The 16,856-nt window shown below is 31.6% G+C and overlaps 1 protein-coding gene across 1 annotated transcript; it reads left to right on the forward strand.

Annotated features, from left to right (window-relative positions):
- Nucleotides 1-3,013: 3,013 nt before the first annotated feature.
- LOC127719819 (COP9 signalosome complex subunit 7b-like) lies at nucleotides 3,014-16,070 on the forward strand. Its single transcript, XM_052226127.1, has 9 exons — nucleotides 3,014-3,110; nucleotides 4,689-4,849; nucleotides 6,804-6,879; nucleotides 7,637-7,725; nucleotides 10,084-10,143; nucleotides 10,856-10,998; nucleotides 11,375-11,480; nucleotides 11,617-11,741; nucleotides 15,407-16,070. Exons 2-9 carry the CDS (start codon nucleotides 4,694-4,696, stop codon nucleotides 15,441-15,443), a joined length of 792 nt encoding a protein of 263 aa, XP_052082087.1. The 5' UTR covers nucleotides 3,014-3,110; nucleotides 4,689-4,693; the 3' UTR covers nucleotides 15,444-16,070.
- Nucleotides 16,071-16,856: the final 786 nt, after the last annotated feature.

Consider the following 16,856-nt stretch of genomic DNA (forward strand, 5'->3'; position numbering starts at 1 on the left):
GTTAAGGTTTTGGTATATTTTTGATAATTATTTGATAAGAAATGAATGCCACAACGATTATATTGAAATGCAGACGTATATGTACTAGTACCCAGATAGAAGCCATGTCGCTTTGAGTGACGGTTTAAAACCATACTTAGAATTAATAATTTTTACTTTATAAGTACAATTATATTTTCATTTTGGTAAAATCATGTTTTACCTTTAAATTATGTTTACCTAGGTAGAAATAGATTTTAATTATTTTTATCTCAGTTAATCTATATTTACCTAGATAAAATTATTTTAACCTAAGTATAATGTACGATAATCAGATTGTTACTTTAGGAAGGTTAAAATTTAATATTATTGCCTTCAACACCATGGGTAGCTGCGAAAACGTAGCTCTATTGTCCTTTGAATTTTTTTCTATGGTCCGCAAATATCAAAATCATCAAAAGGACCTTAAGAGCTACGTTTTCGCAGCTACACCATGGGGCAAAGCTTAAAATCGTCCCAAAAATTTTCTAAATAATTTATTTGGATTTGATTAGCGATGCCTTATTCAACATATGCATTGACAGAAATACTTGAGACATACATTCAAGTGCCTGTTCCAGGTCAGGAATCCCGTCAGTTGCTGTCTTATGTAATAATTCCTGAATGTATATTGTTATTATTTTGAAACTTTGGTCTTTGTTTAATTCATTCAAAACTCATTCATTTTAAGTAGATTATTCGACATGTGTTATACAATGTTGTGTTTGTCGTAGTCCAGTGTTGTTCAGATGTCTGACGGACTTTGTATGATTCGCTGGGGCCGTATGACGCCCGTGCAAGTTCCCCTCGCTCTCTCCCAAAGGAGTTGTAACTTGCTTTAAAAAAAGCAGCATCAAACACAAAAAAAAAGGATCAAAACCATCAATTTACAACACCGATTGACTGATTGTTGTTTGCTTATCAGATCAAGGACAACTTCAAATAGATCAGCTGTATAATTAACCTTTACTAAACACTATTTTTACAAGATACGTATTCTGTAACAATAAAGCATCTCGTAGGGATTTCGAATAATTCAAAAGCTAAGGTAATCTATTCCTTAGTATTTCGAATAATTCAAAATTTTGAAATAAGAATCTATTGGTTATTCAGAAGGGGTGGAAAAGATGAAATGAATAGATATTTCTATTAGACAGGAAAATATGCAATTATGCCCTATTACTTCAATAAGCAATTATATCAGACTTTTCTCCGGTTTCTTCTGATTGATGATAAAACAAGTAATAGCTTTTCCAAAACTCTTGCCGGTTTTTATACGCCCGTCAAAATTTTGACGGGACGTATTATGGTATACAAATGTCCGGCGTCCGCCTGTCTGTCTGTCCGTCTGTCCGGCGTCTACATGTCGCACCGTAACTTGAGAACGACTTATCCAAATTTCATGAAACTTAACATAGTTGTTTCTTATGATGGTCAAACGATCTGTATACTTTTTGGTGAAAATAAGATTAAACAGGGGGTGTTTTTTCACATGTCGCGCCGTATCTCACGACACGGTGTGTTTCTTAATATAGCGTAACTTAGTTAAATCACTACGTGTGCATTTTATACATAACATAATCGCTAATGCTTCGGCTATTTATAGATATCATTAAACGTGTAATATTATTATCCTGTATAACGATACGCATGAGTGATAACTGTAATATTATTGATGGAACTGATCTAATACACATCAACAAGTTAATTATGAAAACGAAAGTTAAAAAAGTAATATTTATAAATGATACAAACACGATTGAATAATAAACACAGAACAAAACTCTATTAATTTTAAACACTTTTGCGTTTCACCTTGCGGCAATGAAATATCGATTCAACACTTCCCTATCAACTTGAATGAACACTTCATTGTCATTTTCATGACCTACTATCGTGATTTCTTTCCGGCCTCACTTACGGATACGCTCATATATAATAGATGCACCCCAATATTACCCAATCAGACGTTAAGAAAGCCTTTACTTCATACGGAATAAGCTAATATTTACCAATGAGAATCCATTATCAGATTTACACCATTGTGACGTGACTAATTAAACCGGGTCTCAAGTTACCCGGTAATAAAACTTTTGTGACCTCGTCTGTGTGATTTGGTCATGATGACCAGAGGGGACAGAACATGAATGTGTAGAAAACGCAGAATTGTCATGTTGTCTGGAGTAATGCTATGATTTGGTTTTTTTTCATAATTTTTTACTTTCTCCTTCTGTGACCATGTATTATTTTTTTCATTTCCATTTAATTGAAATATAAAGAAAATTTCTGGACAAATAATAATACTTGTGTTTATATTACCAGAAAAGGAGAACGCTTTACAATAAAAAATATATACAAATATAAATCCCGGTGTGAAAATTCATCTTCTATTGGTACTAATTAAGTTAATTAAAATCAAACATGAAATGACACCATAATAATTTGTCGAAAAAGCGTAGTTTATATGAAATATATAGCAAAAATGTAGGTGACAAAATAACGCTATTACAAATAAGGACATATAAGGAAATAACCGGTTATGGCGCAATTTTGAGACTACTATAACACATGTTATAGTAGTCTCAGCGCAAATCTACAAATCTATCATTGAACTAAGTCTGTTTGCTGACGGTGTATTTTGACATACAACATTACTCAGTGAAATTGCTACTTGTGTCACGATAAACATATTGGTGTATCATTATAAAAATACACATGATTAAATCGTCGAGTAAATGCGTCGAAATATAAATGCAGATACAACTTGGACAGATAGAGATTATGAGATAAAAAGTAAATTCTTGCATCATAAAGAAAATATTGACTTTCTGAAGGGATATTGTAATGGAAAATTTATTAAGACCAGAGACATATATTACAATTAAATGTTTGTGTCAGAGCGCAATGACTTTTATTTAAACGTCAGAAAGATCTATCATGAGAATCTATTTTCACATGATCATCGTAAGGACGTTGAACGGAAATACTGATCAATACCAGAAAAGTTTCAACTTTTAGTTCAACTCAAGAGTTACGTCCCCTGACTCTTGTCACTTTGGCAGTTTTTTTCTCGTTTTTTTCTACTTAATCAGGTAAACACGTCTTTAAAAGAAAAAAAAATGCATAGTCAATATATGTATACAAAAATTTCGCATTATCATGATTACAATGAAAAATGACGACATTTACATAGTCATAGAAATGACGTTTTGGTAGGCTATGTTTATTTTGTTCAAATCCGTTCCTTTAAGCATGGCTGATTTGTAAACATCTCTTGTCAAACCATACTTAAAACATGGGTACATGTAAATTCTCTAATCCTAAGACAGGTGTGAAAGCATTAATGAACTTAAGATGTTCCAGGACAGAGAATATAATTGACTCAGACTGTTTAAGGAAGATAATACAGACATTAAAAAAAATTAAATATCACAATAGTCAATAAAACCAACAACCACTCCTTTAAAACAACACTAGTAGGGAACTCAGGTGCTGCAGTTGTGCTTCTGTAGTGGCATCTGTGATGCTGCTCATGGCAAGTAAATATTTATGGATAAATTACATTTGATGATATATGTACCACAAATTGGCACAATAAAGGAACGAAAGACTAGATTGTGGCTTCAACAAGTGGGTATCGGGTCCGCTCACCCTGATGACATGTTCGCCCTGGGTTTTGAAATTCATGGAAATATTTAAAACTGATGGCGTGTTTTGGAGCATTAATTGTTCATCATTATAACAATTCTCACTGATTGTTGTAATAATTGTCTTTGATGGATTAATAATACAAAACAACATTTTGTTTTGATAAACTAGTCAGCTTGGAATGAGTAAAAAACAATGATGTACAAATTGTTAAACATGAAAAGGATATAAAAGTTCATTTATTATTATACTGCATAAATTGACTGACTAGAATTATTAAAATTGTTAACAAATATCAATAAAGATAAATACATAGTATTCTACTATGCAAATCAAAGGAAAATAAATATTTGGTTGCAGTAATACAAATATTTGGCGAATTTTAAAAAAAACTTTAACATACTCTGTTCAAATTATAAAAAATAAAGTAACTAGACAACAATAAAAATCAGGACGAATGGACCCTGGGGGAACAGGTACTAGGGTGAACGTGAATCAGGGCGAACGGACCCGGATTCCTACAAGTGGAACATATATGTTGTCATGAAAAGTCGTGAAAGTCTAATAGGTGAAAAAAGATACAAATAAATGTAATACATAAGATTCAACTAGTGGAACATACATGTTGTCATGTATAGCCTTGCCCTCATACTGAGTCATAGGTGAAAAAGATACAAATGAATGTAATCCATAAGGTTCAACAAAATCATGATGATGTTGGTTAAACTTGAGTTTGAAAGAATTCAACTTTACTATCAGGAAGCAGCAACCCTCTATCAAGAAAATCCTGATAGAAAACACATACCTGTGATAATCATATCAGATAAAAAACAAATACTCCATATGCAGATGCTGCTGGAATGTTGCTACACGGAACTAGAAAGATTACAATAATAAAATTGAAATCATCTCTTTTGCTTTAAAGTTCAGTTTTCAACCAACCTGTATTAACAACTTCTAGATGTATGTCAAACTATGAAGTTGGTTTACTCTATCTGTGCTATTTTATGTTTTTTTTTTAGACAAAATGACAGAAAAGTCCAGTAGTAATCCTTTAGAACAGTTTGTATTACTGGCTAAAACAGCTAAAGGTGCTGCAGCTCTGGAACTGATAAAACAGGCACTAGAGGCCCCTGGTGTATATGTATTTGGAGAACTATTGGATATGCCAAATATTAAAGAAGTAAGTAGAAATACAAAATATAAAATGGATTTCTTATTATAAAAAATATTTAATCTCAAATGTTGGATTGCAGTCATGGTAATGGTTGAAATATATATTTATTCAAAGGTTAAGGGTTTTCACTTTCAGTGATTAGCTTAATTTTTTCGGTGATTTTAAACAGTCACATGTAAACTTTAACACAGTAGACTGAAATCAAATCAATCCTTTGTGGCCTTTCTTCTAGGTACATGTAACCGTAACGTACATGTACACCATTTAAGTTGAGTTTATCTTTCCACCTATCCACTGTGGAAAGACCACTCAAATTCAGCCTAATATTTTTTACAAACATTGAATACAATAGTTTATATTATTTTTCCAAGGTATTGTATTATCAATTCTTATGATTAAAAGACAAAAAAATGAAATGTCTATTCTAAAGAGAGAGCACAGGGTACATCAAAAAGATTTGCCAATGCCCAACATGAACGGATGGAAATGACAGAATCCACATCAGCTGTAGTGTATAATAATGACAAGAAAACATATGAAACATTCAATAAACAAGAAAGAATACTTCCAACTAGCCGTGTCAGTTCAAAATGATTGCCCCTCATCCCCTGCATCTTTCTGGCAAAAAATTGGTAAATATTCATCATATTACACTTGTATACCAAAAAAGCAGATTAATATCTTCAGTTAAAAGATTTATAAAGAACTGTATGAAGGCCATGGGCAACACTATATACCTCAGCAGCTTACTTCATGGGGCATACACAAATTTTTCAGTAAACATTTAAATTGAAGACTTCTTAGAACATTTAAACATATCATAGAGCACAGTCAGCACTCTTATTTTATACCACTTGGTATAAATTGCCTTAGCCTTATTCATTGTTTGGCACAACTTTTTAGGTTTTTCATGCCTTTCAACTTCGTATTTGATTTGGCCTTCAAACTGTATTGATTCGAGCGCCACTGAAGAGTCTGTTGTGGATAAAACCTGCCTCTGGCATACAAAATTATAAGCCTGTTAAATTATTTTTGATGAGTTTTGATAACACCTAGGAACCAATATTTCAACAAAGTACATTGTATATAAACTTCAGTCTCCGTTACCAATACAACAGGAAAAACATTTGCTAAAAAAGACAAAGAAAATAAGCTAGTTCCTTTCATAACACCAGAAATCGTCTATGGTCCTTATTGTATTATTTCTCAAATTTCTTTTTAAATTGCGAAATGTTTGGTACAGAGTAGTAATCTTTTTAAAATTATTTGTTCTTGTGTGCATAAATAATTAATTTATTCATATTTAAATTGAAGAATGTTTTATAATGTAAGAAATTCACTAAAAGAAGTCAGTAGTCATCGTCAGATTATGATATCTGGAAAAGCTTTCCAAGAGTATTTAGATAAGAATTAAAACATCAGCTTTGACTTAAAAGAACACTCAATTCAAGAGTCCGAGATAAAATATAATAATAAGAAAAGAAAAAAAAATTAACATAAACTTAAGTCTTCACTATGAAGTTGCAGCCAAAGGCCCTGACACTCATTATTGGAAAATTTGTATGGATTCTATTGGCCTGAAGCAGAAGATTTTACAGGCCCAATAGAAATTTTATAAGACATGGCTGGTAGGCCTATGGTCAAGCGTGCATTATTCATACTAATTAGTTCAAAAAGATGTAGAAGATAAAATCAAAGAAAAACAGACAAAACCATGGCCAAAATGGAAAAAAAAAATAAAAAACAAACAACAGTCACCTCACAAAAAACTGAAAACTGAGTAACACAAACCCCATTCAGATCTCAGAAGCTTTAGAATGACATCATATCCTGCTCCACTAGTGGCACCTGGTATGTTGCTCATGGCAAGTGAAAACTCAGTGATAAGTCAGATTCCATGATGTCACAATAGTATATGCTATCAACAATAACAAAATAATATGATTCTTTTTATTTACAGTTGGCCACTGGAGCTCATGCTCAATATTTTGATTTGTTAAATATATTTGCCTATGGTACCTACAGTGATTATAAAGGTAATTAAAAACAATAGTTTAAGATACTGAGTTATCTCCCATTTCCATTCTTATGATGGATCATTAATGAGTTATCTCCCATATCTTTCTTGCATCTATTATTTCCTAGCACCATTTACTTTTGACAAACAAGTTGTAGAAGCTAATGTAGAGAAATCTTATAATTTCGATAAACAAAATAAAAACTTTTACTAACAAAGACAAATTTCTACTGTTGTTAAAGGTATGCTTATATTATTTTGTTTTACCCCTGGCAAGTAAGTTAACAATAGTTAAAAGTACATAAAATTGTATCAACTATTCTTTCACTATAGCAACTTGCTACCAAATAAGACATTTTGCTTCAAAATTGTGAACCAAAAATGAAAAAGATACATCTTCCATAGTGTTATCTTACTAAAACCAAATTATTAAGGGTAGTGGAAATGTCAGCAAAATCAAAATGGTTTTTCACTAATCAGGAGATAAACAAAGAGTTTGTTCTTTTTGATAAACTGTTGGCAATTCAGAGCATAATAAGAAATCCTGTCTATTTCATAGTGTATGTACTTGGAGGAAAATTGGTAATATTTTAATTACATAGTACATGAATCTCCTGTAGATAGAAGACAGCCAAGCATAAGGGAGCTTTATATACATTGCCATCAAAATGCATTCCCTTTGAGAAAATATTAGTTTGATCATATTTGTTTTTTTTTCTCAAAATTTTTGTTGTAGAACCCTAAGTTCTATGATTGACTGCTACATTTTTTTTCAGAAAGAAAAGGAAAACTACCAGACCTTACCCCAGCTCAAATGACAAAGCTGCGACAATTAACGATTGTTTCACTAGCAACAAAAACAAAGGTAAATATCAATATATTAAAGGAATATCTATTATAATTTGTTCTTGTTGTGTTAACCCCAATATATATGTTTGTCTATGACATGGCATTAAACATAAAACATTCAATTTACCATAATTATGTGTTTTATGGGTTTAAATGGTAAGTGCCATGTAATTATCTATTCATCACTTTTTTACCTGTGTGGCCAACAGCAAAAGCAGGTCTAGTTACCGCTTGAATCCCTCTGTTATTCAGTCTGTCTGTCTGTCCAAAAGAGCTTGGGTAAAAAACTTTGATCAATTTTGTTGCTATACAATAATTTCCTTATCATTGCCTGGTTCTAACAAATAACACATCAATGTGAGATTTTTTTTATAAATCATTATCAGATATTGTATGGATATAAATATGGTATTAATTTCATCAAGCTTAAAGTGTAGGTATTTTTTTGTGGTTGTTTCATATAACATACACTTTAACTGCAACTAAAAAATCTAGGATAAACATAATTAAAACTTTTTCAGATTTTTATTTTTTATGCCCCCGTCACGGAGGAGGGGTCTGGTCATTAAGTTAAACCCTTGTCCATCTGTACATCTGTTCATATGTCTGTCTGTCTGTTCAACCCAAAATTAGTTTCCATTCTCTTATTTTAGTTTCCTTCAACCGAATGTCATGAAACTTATACATGTGATGCTTATAACCACCAAACGCAGATCAAGTTTGAATAAGGGTGGCATCACTTTTGCTGTTCTCAAGTTATGTCCCTTTATAAATGGAAAAATTTGCAAATTTGCAGTTTCTGCACACTATCTTTACTTTACCACAACTAAATGTTCTGAAACTTATACACAAAGCATTTTACTACCAAACACAGATCAAGTTTGAATATGGTAGTGTAATTTTACTGTTCTTGATTTATGTCCCTTTATAAATGGAAAAATTTTCGGTTCAGTCTGTGGTTAAAGTTTTTTTAGGCATCAATAGCTTTGTCAAACCTTCATGGAATTTTATGAAATTTGGACAGAAGCTTGTTTATGACCAAAATACAGTATTAAGAGCAAAATTTTGAAAATATTTATTTTCATTTTCCATATTTTACTGATAAATGGACTTAGTTTTTTTTTACAGTTAACATTCAGATTCAGTCTGAGGTTAAAGTTTTTCAGTCATCAATAACTTTGTCAAACCTTCATGGAATTTTATGAAATTTAGACAGAAGCTTGTTTATGACCAAAATACAGTATCCAGAGCAAAGTTTTGAAAATATTTATTTTCATTTTTCCATATTTTAATGATAAATGAACTTATTTTATTTTACAGTTAACAAGTAGATATAGTCTGGGATTAAAGTTTGTAACATATGAAATACTTTGTCAAACCTACATAGAATTTTATGAAACTTTAGCAGAAGCTTTTTTATGATTAAGAGATAATGTCTGATGCAAAGTTTTGAAAATATATTTTCATTTTCAGTATTTTTCTGATAGATGGACTAATAAGTTTTTTAGTTAACCTTTACAGACAGTCTGGGATTAAAGTTTTTTGACATGATAAGTTTGTAAACCTTCAGGGATTGTTATGAAACTTGGATAAAAGCTAATCTCCAAGACCAAGAAATAGCATCTAAAGAAAAAGTTTGAATTTTATTAAATTCTGTATTTTACTGATAAATGGACTCACTTTTCAAGTCAACATTACTCTTTTACACTGACAGCAGCAATCGTAGGTGAGACACAGGGTTTCGCGGAACCCCTTACGAATTTTTTTTATAAATTAGTACTAGTATGTACATGTATACCGGTAGTAGAAATTGAAGTTTTTGTTTCACCAAATGATCCATCGAAATCTATTGTGCATTTTTTAATATTCTTATTGTTACTGGGTATTATTGGTTCCATATTGTATAACTTACACTACAAGAACTGAATAATGTGTTCTAAAAAGCTGTGATGTTTTCTAATTGTCTGCATTTTAGAAATAGAATACTACTGTCATGTTAAATAATAATAGATACTTTCAATTTTGTAAAGCAATCACATTACCTAATTTAGATAGAGATGAACAAAAAAGTAAAAGTGCCTAAAAGAAAAAAATGCTATATCAATTCCATACATATTACAATATTAAAAAAATTACAAAAGTTGGCGAAGTAGATATATGAAGACATGCTGTATAACAAAACCACTGAAATTGATATGCTTTTAATAGTTATTTTATATCAAATCTATGATACATATATTGTTGGATATTTAAGTTCCATTTTAATAAAATTGCAATAATAAATGCACATACAAATTTACAGTACTTCTAAATGAGAGACTATAATATCAATTAATTTACCATTCTATAAGAAATCTTTGTCTTTTTCTTTCAGCACATTCCTTATTCAGTATTATTGCAAGAACTTGACATACAGAATTTAAGAAATTTAGAGGTATTTCCTATTACTGAAGATAGAGGTTTTTATCAACTGATGACTAGAATACCCAATAATGTTCTTCTCGTTGATTTCAAATAGCAATTTTACAAAAGAGTCTTGTTGCTAAAATCTTTAGCATGAGGGTAAAAATTTTGTAATAGACAATTTTCACATTTATGAATTTTCCTGTACATTTTTGATGTCATGATGCTTATGTTATGTAGTCACTGTAAGAGTGGATTGTTCAATGACATAATTTATGCTGATTGACCATGTGTCTATAAGAGTATGAGAAATTGATTTCTGAAAAGATCAGGGGGGAATGGTCATTTTTCCTGACTCTAGAATGGTTAAGGGTGAAAGTTTCATACAGTATAGTCAGAAATTTTTATATCCGCATATAAGTTATTTCACTTGAAACATAAGACATAATACACACAACAACAGCTCTAGAAATACAAATATGATTACTGGTGCTGGATTGCCAAAGAACATATTATCAACTTACTTATTTTTTCAACTATTACGAGTAGAAAAATCATCATGAACATGTTAACTAGGATATGAATACATCAACAGAGATCGAAATTAGTGAATAAGATTTTTTGCATAGTCTGCTAGAAAGAGCCAAACTGGAAAAAAATATTGTCAAAAATTAGTTGGTTTATAGTAAATAGTGAAATTGAGTATAATTGTATTGCTATTTTATTGTACTGTCTTCCTTCAGGATTTAATAATAGAGGTGATATATGCAGATATAATACATGGTAAACTAGATCAGAAGAATCAGAGACTAGAAGTGGACTATGCCATTGGTCGTGACATCAGATCTGAAGCTGTACCAGAGATCATTAATGTTTTACAGGACTGGTGAGGAATAAGACCACTTGAACCATATATTTAATGCCCATCTCTATAGCTATATAAGGCTGTCATTTAAAGTGTATTTCATACTGTCTTATATTTAGACTTTTTAGGAGAATTAACATTTAACTGGTCAAAGCGTCTAGATTATCAGTCAAATTCTTGTGTCATTTGTCTACGGTCTTTCTATATATCTGAAGATCAAAGTTACTAAGTCAAGATCATTGAAATGGCAGTACATATATTTACTTTAGCAAAATTTCATAGATTCCAGATTTTGTCCTAAAGAAAAAGGTGTCTTATAAAGAGAAATTGACCATAAACTTTAAAAATGGTAAATACTAATAGGATTAGTCCATACTAAAACCCATCTTATTTTCAGGTGCAATGGATGTGAAGCTGTTTTACAAAGTATAGAACTACAGATAACAAAGGCCAATCAAAATAAAGAAAATAATATCAGGATTAAACAGCAAATGGAACAAGAGGTAAATAATTAAGTGCTTCCAGAAATTTAAGATTACCTTATGCATGTCTCTTTTAAAAAAAAACAACATATTTACTTATATAGAGTAATTTAGTTGTAAAAAGTATGTATTTTATAATATTTTCAATGTCTTCCAGGTTGCAAATATAAAGAAAACATTAAAAAGTACACAACAAACAGATTCAGAGGAACAGATGGTAACAGATAGTCGTGATATAGCTATGTCATCAGATAAGCCAAAGAAAGGATCTAAAACTAAAGGGTAAGCTGTCAAATAGCACAATCTGATTCCGTCATGTGGTGGTGGTGATAGTATAATATAGCTTATCAAAGCAGTTGTATAGCCTATTCTGATATATTCTTTTCTTTCAAAGGCTGAAAGAAGTTTCACACATTTTATGCCCTCATGGCCTTCAATAATTTGGGGATTATGTTTTCTGGTCTGTGCATCCATCCAATATTCTGTTGGTTGATAATCTGTTTGTTACAAAAATATGTGTTTATAGGCCACGATGACTTGCTAGCAATATCGTATTTACATGTTCAGTGAAGCAGCAAATTTGGATCAAAACCCTAATATGGCATATAGTTTTAAAAGTTCATATCATAATGAACATATGTACGAAGCCTCAATTTGATGTGACCTCAACCTCTTTGTAAATTACCTGAATCAAGAACTTTAACCTGATATAGGGCAGACGAAGGGAATAAAGGACAGGTGAAATATCAGTGGACGCATAGATCAGTAAACATAATGCCCCTCTTCTATTGTAGGTGTGTATTGAATATCCATATAAGTTATTTTATTTTATTATACTGCATGTCAAAATGCCAGATTTTGATTGGGTAATATGAGGGAGACAATTTACTCTATCCTATAGTAAATACTCTATTACACTTCACGGAGACACTTGATCAAGTGTGCACTTTATTAAATACGGATGGTTGTTATGTACAAGATGTCATAGTTTATTACTTTGAATTTGAAATTTAATAGACAGTAATAACAGAACATTCAGTATAATAAATTAAATAACACATATCTGAGAGGGTGATAGAGCAGATTGTTACCCCTCGGAAAGACGTTGTCAACCTTGGCTTCGCCTCAGTTGACAATGTTTTCTCGGGGTAACAATCTGCTGTATTCCTTTGTTTGAATAAAATGGAATTTTTGTATTTGGTAATACCATGGTACATCAATGAAACAGCCGATAATTTCTACAAAAGTAATATTGTTACACAAACTTTCACTATAGCTTACACATATTTGAGAAGATAAGTAAGTCACAAATGTACCAAACAGCATGGGAACATTACAATGTCAAATTCACTTGCAGTGTCAGTTAGGGCTATACCATTAAAATAAATGATGAAGGGTAGGAAGGAAGTTTTAAATTTGAATAAAATGCTCCGCTGGGGCACAGCTTGATACGACCGCAGATGTCGAACCCTGAACAGTTGGGGCAAGTATGGACACAACATTCAAGCTTGATACAGCACTGAATTTGGATTGTAATTAAATATTTGACACAGCATAGGTTTCTGACACAGAATGAAAGTGGTCTAAGAACTTAAAAATTTTTAATTTACCTATTCAAACCATATCCATACATGTGATGGACTGTGAAACTCAGATCAGGAGATTGGGAAATTTTGGTCAGGAGATTAGGACTCAGATCAGGAGGTTTTTAGTCGACATAAATTTTGACGTAAATGTAACCGTGTGCTGTAAAAATTGTCTTTTAAAGTGTGTATTCTTCAACTTTCCATCCGAATGTATTTTGTTTATAGTACCCTTGTACTTATAAAGTTTCTCTATCTTTTTTAAATTTTTTAATTCATATCTTTTATATCATTATTCTATAGAACAATCATTGCATTCAGAACATTTGTTTAACTATCAGCAATTGCAATTAGTTTATATTTGCATATTAAGAAACATATATATAAGATCTAGAATCAAGGGTCATAGTTATTATATAAATTTCAATTTAAGTCTTGAAAGGAAGTATAGAACCCTCAAATAATTTTCAAATTATTATTTTTTTATTTGTCCTAAGACGTTTAAAATAATTTAATTACCATCCTTTTATGATTATTTGTTCAATTTATATTTTATTTATATTCTTTTAAAAATTTACATTATTGAAAGGAAAGAAACTTAAAACAGGATAAATCAAGGGAAGTAGCCCAATAAATACACAAAGTTTTTATTACACAACAGCAGTTAGCCTGAGGTAAAAATTGTTGATTACCAGTAAGTTTGACACCCAAGCTGACAAGTGAAGCCATATAATTATGCATGCTAATTGATTTACATGTAAAATATAACTTCAGGTAATGTCAGTTACACCAGATGTCTGAGATGATATGTTGGGGAAAAAATTTCATACACTGGATTTTTTTCTCTTCAACGGGAGGTCGGGAGGAGACCCCTGAAAACGGGATTATTGTACTCCCGTTGGGAGGTTCACATGTATGCATATCATTATTATTTGCTTTTATATATAAATCAGAAATAACCAATTTAAAATGGAAAATTTTAAAGAAAAAAAAAGGGAAAAAAAATCCCCCCCACCAATTTTTTGAACCCCCTTATGATTCATCACCCCCAAACTCAATCCCAGCCTTCCCTTTGTGGTATGGTACCTTGCAGTACAATTTCAGAGAGATCCATACACTTGAACACAAGTTATTGTCTGGAAACTAGAAAAATGCTTGTTTTTTTGCCCCTTTTTGGCCCCAAATTCCTGAACGTTTAGGGCAATTACCCCCAAACTCAAACCCAGCTTTCCCTTTGTGATATGGAACCTTGCAGTACAATTTCATAAAGATCCATACACTTACACACAAGTTATTGTCCTGAAACTAGAAAAAATGCTTGTAAAATTTTTTGCCCTTTTATGGCCCCTAATTCCTAAAATTTTGAGGGAATTACCCCCAAAATCAATCCCAGCCTTCCCTTTGTGGTATGGTACCTTGCAGTACAATTTCAGAGAGATCCATACACTTGAACACAAGTTATTGTCTGGAAACTAGAAAAATGCTTATTTTTGGCCCCTTTTTGGCCCCTTATTCCTAAACTTTTTGGGCAATTACCCCCAAACTCAATTCCAGCTTTCCCTTTGTGATATGGAACCTTGCAGTACAATTTCATAAAGATCCATACACTAACACACGTTAATGTCTGGAAACTAGAAAAATGCTTGTTTTTTTCCCCTTTTTGGCCCCTAATTCCTAAAATTTGGAGGCAATTACCCCCAAAATCAATCCCAGCATTCCCTTTGTGATATGGAACCTTGTGGTACAATGTCAGAGAGATCCATAGACTTACACACAAGTTATTGTCATGAAACTAGAAAAATGCTTGTTTTTTGCCCCTTTTTGGCCCCTAATTCCTAAAATTTGGAGGCAATTACCCCCAAAATCAATCCCAGCATTCCTTTTGTGATATGGAACCTTGTGGTACAATGTCAGAGAGATCCATACACTTACACACAAGTTATGTCTGGAAGTTACAAAAATGCTTATTTTTGGCCCCTTTTTGGCCCCTAATTCCTTAAATGTTGGTACCATAACCCCCAAAATCAATCCCCACCTTCCTTTTGTGGTATTGAACCTTATGGTAAAATTTCATTGAGATCCATTCACTCAAACTAAAGTTAGAGTGCGAAAACTAATGTGTCTTCGGACGACGACGACGCCAACGTCATACCAATATACGACCACAAAAATTTTTTTGCGGTCGTATAAAAAGGGTTTTGAGTCATACATGGTTGTATTTCAATTTTAAGTAAGAAATAATACTTAAAGAAGTATGTTGGTTGTTCATGGATTTTTTATGTCCTTTCCTACCCTTAAACACCCATTTTAATGGACTTGTCCTAATAGCAAAGACCTGTAATGCCTTTTTTCTTTCTATTGTAGGATAAGAGGAAGTAGTGGTACAAAGCTGTGGAAGTGAGACAAACATTTGTTATGTCAGAGAGTAATGTGATGTGTAGATCATGTGACTGTTAATGATTATTATGTGTCAGAAAATAAAGATTTCACTTTATGTAATTTATAAAGAAATTTGATACTTGTACATTTTTGTCATACTATTTAAATTCAATTCATTTATACTGTTTCCACTCATTAAGCCAAAAGATCGATTTGCGGCTCCAACATGGTCAAATCAGACCTACGACCTTTGGGGATTAGCGTGCAACTTGTAATCCAATGTCCCATTTAAAAGGACCTGTAACCTTTAATATTGCTTTCAAATTTGCTTTAAAGGGGTGTTGACCTGAGGAAAATAAAAAAAAACACTACCTTGTGACCTAAGGGGGATACCCTAATAGTGCCCCTATTTCCATCACTTTGGCATTGTATTTTTAAAGCTGTCTTGCAATTATAACTATTGAAAACCTACTAAAATATTCAGCAATATTTACTAACAGAACATCAAATAAGAAGCATATTGATCTGTTCAATTGAAGGTATTTTGTGATAAAATATTTATGAGGTCCTGTGGCTGTCATGTAGTATTTTGTTTTGTTTAATCTGCTAATGGCAGTAGATTCAAATAAAGGTTAATATTGCTCTGAAATTTAGTGTTTGTCTTACTGTTTGTAGCTTTTTTTTTATTGTCCATTTGTAAATACTTAATTTCCATGTGTCAAAAAAGATCAAGAATATTCTTTTAGAAATTTTGACACAGTGATCTTGACTTTAAACAAAACTGATAAATTGATTTCAGTTTTATTGATAATTCCTTTTATTAAAAAGGCCTAAGGTGGAAAAACAATATAAATGATTTCTCATTTCTCAACTTCATATTGAGACTGGATTGTATTTTTGTAGATATATAAAGATACCGTATAGCAGGTTATTTTCGCGGGTGTAAAATTTCGCGATTTAGGGGCAACAAAGTATACGAAAAATTTTGGTGGATTCTTAAATCCCAATTAAATATTTTGGCGGATACTGAAATTGTTGCAATTAAAATATTGAAAAATTGACCATCAAGTTAATTGATTTGTTTACCTAAATGACGTCTTATTTATTGATCTTGACCGGAACTTTGATGTACTCACTAATTAGGTTATAAAATTATCAAGACTGATTTACAACTCTTATGCAATTTGACACTAATTAATAAGGGTAATTAGTGTTAAATAGATTATGAGTAGGGTAGAGTACCCTACTCATAATCTATTTAACACTAATTGATAAGGATATACACACGTGACAGTCATTTTATAAAATACATGTATGTTCAATGCCCTTTTTGTTTATGTTGTTAAAAAAAACCTATACCGTTATTGACCTACCGACCGATGCTTTAGCTATTAGAAAGTAACAAAAATATGGATTAATTTTTCGCGGAATTTTT

The sequence above is a fragment of the Mytilus californianus genome, unplaced genomic scaffold, assembly GCF_021869535.1.
Source record: "Mytilus californianus isolate M0D057914Y unplaced genomic scaffold, xbMytCali1.0.p SCAF_11, whole genome shotgun sequence".
Classification (NCBI taxonomy): domain Eukaryota; kingdom Metazoa; phylum Mollusca; class Bivalvia; order Mytilida; family Mytilidae; genus Mytilus; species Mytilus californianus.